At 33.8% G+C, this 7,166-nt stretch overlaps 1 protein-coding gene across 1 annotated transcript; it reads right to left on the bottom strand.

Moving 5' to 3' along the window:
- Nucleotides 1-1,891: 1,891 nt before the first annotated feature.
- On the bottom strand, nucleotides 1,892-4,127 carry LOC114401987. Its single transcript, XM_028364550.1, has 2 exons — nucleotides 4,063-4,127; nucleotides 1,892-2,369 (listed from the first exon to the last, which is right to left on the bottom strand). Exons 1-2 carry the CDS (start codon nucleotides 4,125-4,127, stop codon nucleotides 1,892-1,894), a joined length of 543 nt encoding a protein of 180 aa, XP_028220351.1.
- Nucleotides 4,128-7,166: the final 3,039 nt, after the last annotated feature.

The raw sequence follows: 7,166 nt of genomic DNA, 5'->3' as shown, positions 1-7,166 counted from the left end.
AACTCTCTTTGAGGTTTTGTTTTTAATGTTTCTCTCCTATCGGTTTTCCCTTCACCAATTAACCCACATGCGTTCTGTTAATCTGTGCAGGCTTCATGCTCGATTAATTGCCTCTGTACTTAAATTACGTTCGTGCTTAATGAACAAGGGGTTAATCGGAGTATGTGTTGCTTAATCACATATTGACAACCCTAAATTGATTTTCGCTTAGTAAATTAAATTAGGGTTGGATTAAGTGGTTAACTGCCAGAGGTGAAATCCTCATAACCTAGGATAAGAGAATGGCTTCTGAATCAGAGGAAACAACACATTTTTAATACTATTAATTTCATATTCAAATCTGCTTGTTCTTAAATTCACAAAACAAACACACACACCCCAATTGTTACTGTTATAATGAAGCATATTATGAACATTTGGTTAATCATTGCTCGTTGGGAAACGACCTAGGATCACTTCTTAGTTACTGCATATTAATGTTTATTTAATTCGGGTATGGCCTCGATCAATGGTTTTGGGGATTTCAATGAGTTAGGAGAACACAAAGGGCTTTGTGTACTTTGGGTCAGAAAACATAAGCTTTGATGAAGTAACCCGGTTTCTGGTGTGGCAGGTATTGGTTTTGTTGACAAATAGTGTAGTTGCGAACAAAAGCTTTAGTGTCAAAGTACATGCTTGACCAGTAGAAGGAGGTGCCAAGCCTAACCAAATTTGGTTGAGGTTTAAAGTGTGTTGTCGTTGGGGAGGAGTGGTGAAGATTGGAAATCTGAGGCACAAAGAGTCAATTCTATAAGTACAATAAGCCTTTTGAGACTCTGAAAGTTATTTGCATGCTTTCATCAATTTCAACTTTTATAATCAGTTATTTGCATTCACAAGGTCTTGCGTTTAAATTTGTAGGTTATGTTTCGTTCCACTTTGTAATCTGAGCCACTGTTGGATTATCTACCAAAGGACTTGCAACATACTTCTCTTGTACAGCAAGTGTTGAACCAATTGGCTAAAGGTATGTCTCTATTATAGGGTCTGGATTCCCAAATATCATACTTATGACCATGAACAAGAGCTTCTACATGCCCAAATATGATAGTTGTTGGTTTTTTGTATGTGAAATTTTGTATAAAAAAAAACACTTAAAGGCCATAGTTTAGTTCAGTACCTACATTAGTTGACTGTGCAAACAAGACTATAATTACAATGCCTCATAATACAATATAATACCTTATGTTGGAGTTTACTATTTCCTTAATGACATGTGAAATTTAAGTATTAGTTAACAAATGTTTTGGTGTTTTGGGTACTGAATAATTTATTTTAAGTTTTTCATTGATTTTGTTCATGAATCGTACGATATAATTGATTCATTGGTGTTTTGGGTATTGAATGATGTTGATATCCATTTTTGAGAAGTTGCCACTTGCCATTTGATTCTCTTATCCTACTTGGTGGTGGTGCATTTATTTTTATTTCCAAAACAAGGTTCAGAATAACATGATTTTGAAAGCAAGAATTTGGGCCAAAAGGGAACCTTAACCATTTTGATTTGATATAGTCTTATGACAAAGGCCACTCCTTGTATACTTAAATTCACATATAGTGCCAAGTAGTACTAGGTTTTGCTTTTACAATAAATAGCATTCAGGTTTGAAAATAATATGTAGGACAAGAAAGTAACTTAAGAACTAAGAAGCACATCAAACTTTATCTACCTATTTACAAAAGGGATAGATAGAAATGGGAGTATAAGTTATCCATTTATTGGAATAAAGTAAAAAAGAAAATCTAGTCTAGGAATCTGAACACATGAACCATAAAAATCTAGTGGTTCATGTAAAGTTGAGAGAGGAGGAAGGATACATCATAATACAATCAAACAAGTTAAAATTGTCTCCTATTTAAGCTTTAAACCTTGAGAAATCCAATGTGGCCCCTTTCTCTCTTGATCAAATGTCACACTTGAGCTGCTCATAGGGGTGGTGGGGTCACTGAAATCTCCCACCCTGTAGGATTGGAAAGAGACAGAAGAATTTAGGTCCTTAGTTTTCCCATTGGGTGAGTCTAAGTACCCCAATGGAAGTAGATAAGGTTTGTTACAACTTCTATTCTTGTTAATATTAACTTGGCTTCCTCCTCCTATGCTTAGAGTCAAATCCACTTCCACGTCTTCATCATAACCATCATCATTGTTGCTGCTTATTTTGCATCTCTCTAGTGCAGTGTAGGAGGTAAGTCCTGCCTCATGTTCATCACAGCCGCCATAAAAAATGTCTCTCTCAGTAGGCCTTTCTAGGTCAAAACCCCTTTTCCTTTTTATGGTCTCTCCAGAACAACTTCCACTCCTTTCCTTTGAGCATAAGTCCCTTCTCAAACTTTGGACATAAAGAGAAAATATCAAACAATAATATTACACATCCTAAAAGTGATAACCTATGTTTAGACTAAATTTAGATAGACTCTCCAGTGTTGGGGTGAGATATGTAATAAACAAAAAATTTCTATGCCAAAACGATGATATATAAAAACTATTCATATGTCTTCATTAACTAACAATAAGATTTTTCTGAGGTTGCAATTTGTTCCTGCAAAAAAATGGACTGAAACCCTATGTAAGTTATGTCTTCATCAAAGACATATTGTAGGTAATTTACATAGCAGGGAATTTCATTCACTGCTTCTAAGGATGGGGTGGTCTAATATGAAGCAATCATGACCAAAGGATGTAGTGGATTTCACCATCTTTTAGTTACAAGAATAAAACCATCAACCATAGACTTCAATACCCAGGAAGTAATCTAGCTTCCTAAGTTGTGTAAGAGAAATCAAAATGAAACTTGGTTGTAAACTGTCGGACTAAGGTTGCAGAACTAGCAATTATTATGATGTCATCAACATACACAAAAACATAAATGATATGAGAATCATCTTTGAAGATAAAGAGAGATGGATCACATTTGCTTGCAAAGAAGCCAAGATGCAAAAGAATGGTTTTAAGTCTGTCAAACCATTATCTTGGTGCTTTCTTAAGCCCATATAATTCTCTGTTTAACTTAAAAACTAGTGAAGTATTATGGTTTTCAAAACCTAGAGGAAACCAACATAGTTAACATAATTAAAATGAACAAGATTAAGAAAATTTTAGGTGCAAATGTATAGATATAAATAAACTTGAGTGAGTATGACAAAGGTTTTGTAAAGAAGTTTGTGGTTGTGGGTTACCTCAAAAAATCCCCAATTCTGACAAGCATGTTGAATTTGGTCCAACATAGTCTTTCTCTCCTCACCATTGATATTCTCCAAGTTGATCACAGGGAAGTTCTCCATCTCTCACTCTTTGAAATTCTCTTGTTCCTCCGAGTAAAACTATGTTAGATTTAGTTTGTCTGTGCAGATAGGGAAACAATGTGTGTGCTATTTATAGAAATTTAAGTGTACAGTACAGTTGATAAATAGTAGTATTCCAAATCGTGTTTGACTAGTTATAAGGCATATGAATCATGAAATTTGCATCATTGCATCGTGTTGTTAGAACTTTGAAGCTTAAGCTTGATCCATCATACAATTGTTAACTATATCAGGTATTTAAAACCTATACAAATGCTGAGTTGCAATGAATTTGTAATTGCAAGTTGAGAGACATACTAAGTAAGAGCGAGTTAGTGATATACAAATGCTAATATATCAATTATGGTCAATAATTCGTCTTTAGTCCTTTAAAAGTGAAAATACTATAATATAGTACATGTATCTTGTTGTCCCTTAAATTTATACAAATCACACAGATTCTAATTGTCTTATTCTTGTTGGTTTCTAAACTTTATTTAGGTTTGTGGTTGCATTCAGAGAGGAATTCTATAAGTTGTACTTGCCGACTTTGGGTGACATCAAGGAAAGGGTAAGATTTAAGCTAGGATTGCCTATTTTGAGCATTATTTAACTTTTTTATGCACTTTAAGTATATTCGTTGTTTAATTCCACTTTAAGTTGGCACCAAGTAAACTGTGATTGTTTGCAAATGCTGATATTAGGGTGTCTAACATGAGATAAGCTTGTAATTAGTCTGACAAAAGTGTCCCAGACCCATCATCATTGATTATGTGCTTCATTGCAACATTCAGATTCTTTGTCATGGTACCCTTATAGACCTTACCTAAAATTGAAATCCATTAATAGGAATTCGTTATACATACACATTCAATCAAGCTAGGAGAATTTAAATAAATAAGTGGATGTCTTCAATTGGTTAGGCAAGGCAAAGAACCAAGATTTTAAGTTTTTAACTCTAGGAACACTTATCCAATTCCATGTTATGTTAGTGTGATCCTGTATCTGCATTGATAGTAAAATCAGCCTCCACATATAGCTGACTAGTGGCTATAGTCCCGACAGACTTCCCATTGAAATCATTTGATCTGACAACTTTTGTAGCCAAAACTGGAAATTCCCCAGCATGACAAATAGTTTGCAACCATCCCCATAGAGTTAACTCAACACTTCGGCCAGCCATGTCATTCAACTGGAGAGTTCTCTTCTGAACTTTAGTGCCATTTTTTCTCATGATTGATGATGTAGTTTCAGGCTTTGAGGTGCAGTTTCTATGCAAGAAAAGATAAATACAATTAACAATAACCATACAGATAATAAACTTAATAATTTTATAAATTTAAGAAGTTCCAAAACTGTTTTTAGCATAATCGTACCCTAAAAGTTTGCAGAATAAATTGCATTTTCCTCCAATTGCAATTTTGTAGTTAAAAAAAAAGTTTCTTATATAGGAGTTGATTAGGCATTGGATAATTGACCACATAGTATATTTCAAGGTTGTCCTTATCATCTATATAACTAGATTTCAATTTGAAACGTATCACTTGGACTATGGTTTTTTTCAGGTTATCATATACTACTTTTAATTCACATTGTTGTTGAAGCTCTTTAGGGTTATAGCAACTCCAGGTACGTATGTAGGAACTAGTATGTATATACTGGTGTTTGATTTAAAATGTTATATACTGGTGTTTGCTTTAAAATGTTATATATTGGTGTTTCCTTTAAAATGTTATATACTGGTGTTTGATTTAAAATGTTGCATACTGGTGTTTGATTTAAAATATTATATGCAACACCTTTAAAAGGACTACACCAAATATAATGTTATGATTTGAAAGGGTACCTGAGATTTCGATGATTTTATTTTATCAGCAACAATAATATATATATATATATATATATATATATATATATATATATATATATATATATATAGATAATTGAGTACCAGAGGTACTGAAGTACAAATGTTTTGTTGCCCAAGCTAATGGTTCCAGATTAGACTAAATGGAATCTATTAGGAACCACAGCCAAGCCACACCATATTAGTGAAAGAATCTGCTAATCAAAAGTTCTATTCTTAACTAGTACACTATCCCTTCTCTAAGGTTACTAGACCATTGGTTAAAATGCAAAGAGAAATCCTTCTCGAAATGCCTCAGCCATGTCCACAACAAAAAAAGCTGCCTCATCAATCAATTTGTTGTTGTCAAATGTTTTGATGATGATTGTTGGACTGCCTTCTTATATCCCTTAACAACTCCTTGATGACTGGCAAGGTCTGCAACAATGTTGTCCAATGACCATAGCACAAAGGAACCAAGTGCTTCATATACTAAAATTGTGTGTGTACGTAAACTAGAATGCATTCAAAACTTCCAATATTCTTGCTCTATTTTTTTGATATAAAATTACACTCAGGTAAAATTAGGTAGGTATTCACACAAGACAAATCCAAAAACAGGAAACCAAATAACAATGATCAAGACATAGAGAATTCAGAATTGAGGGACTGCCACTCATCCATTCCCTCATTCATGTAATAGGGTTTTGTCTGTAACAATGAATTTCAATTTTGCAAATTGTGCCCAAGAGTTCCTTTTATAATGGGGCAAACCTGTATATTTCAATTCACATAGACAACCAGTAACAAGTACAAAATCAACGCTATTGAATTTTTTAATAATAAATCTAACGATTTCCATTCTCATCCTAATATTTCTATTCACCCCCCTAATTTTTGAAATTGCATGGAAAGGACAAAATTGCTCCTAAGGGCAGTTCTTTATGCCCCTACCCCATCCTCTTCCTTCTTCCCACCTACCTATTTCTTCCTTTTCTTCACACACCCAAACCTCCATTTCCTTCTCCTTTGAACCCTCTTCCCTCTACACTGATTTCCTTCTTCTTTTGTGCCCTTTGCACCCATTTCCTTCTCCTTTGAAGCTTTTCTCTATCGCTTCGTGGAGGTGCCTTTACATACACACACAATTTTAGTAGCCTATCTCTGCCACATTCTGTTAGAAAGTTAACTAACAATAACTAAATAACTATAACTCTTACAACGAGCAGAATTAGCCCATTACGGTTACCTATTAGAATTGATTTGATAGGATATGACTTTTTTGTAAACCATATCAATTCAGAGATTGTAGCGGCTGTTTCTCTCTCTACGAATCTCTCTATGCCAACAATTGAAATTGCTCATGAGCATGGATGGAAGTGTTTATACTAGGAGTGTGGTTGAATCCTTGTTAACTTAGCTTTTGAGAATCTTGTGGAAGCAAAGCTTCATGATGAATCAATAATGATTCAAAGATGTTTTGATGATAACAATGATGACAACAAAAGATGATGAACAAAAAGCTCAAGTGAATCAAAGAACATCTCAAGAGAATCAAGTACAAGTCAAGAGTTCAAGAATCAAGAAGAATTCAAGATTCAAGAAGAAAGCCTACAAACAAGAATCAAGATTCAAGATTCAAGATCTCAAGAATCAAGATCAAGATTCAAGACTCAAGATTCAAGAATGAAGAAAAGACTCAATCAAGATAAGTATTAAAAAGTTTTTTCAAACTTTGAATAGCACATGAGTTTTTGGCAAAACCTTTACCAAAGAGTTTTTACTCTCTGGTAATCGATTACCATATTGTTGTAATCGATTACGAGTAGCAAAATGAGTTTGAAAATGTTTTCAAACTGAATTTACAATGTTCCAAAAATTTTCAAAAGGCTATAATCGATTACAATATTTTGGTAATCGATTACCAGTGCCCTTGAACGTTGAAATTCAAATTTAAATATGAAGAGTCACATTCTTTCACTCAAAAGCTTTGTGTAAT

The sequence above is a fragment of the Glycine soja genome, chromosome 20, assembly GCF_004193775.1.
Source record: "Glycine soja cultivar W05 chromosome 20, ASM419377v2, whole genome shotgun sequence".
Classification (NCBI taxonomy): domain Eukaryota; kingdom Viridiplantae; phylum Streptophyta; class Magnoliopsida; order Fabales; family Fabaceae; genus Glycine; species Glycine soja.
Note: the sequence above shows the minus strand (reverse complement) of the source record. Positions and strands in the feature narration are given on the sequence as shown.

Excerpts from the sequence above, each read along its gene's own strand:
- LOC114401987 (XM_028364550.1), bottom strand. The coding sequence starts at position 4,127 with ATGACAAAGAATCTGAATGTTGCAATGAAGCACATAATCAATGATGAT. Across the intron at positions 2,370-4,062 it reads GATGGGTCTGGGACACTTTT|TTTGAGAAGGGACTTATGCT; the intron begins GTCAGACTAATT and ends TTATGTCCAAAG.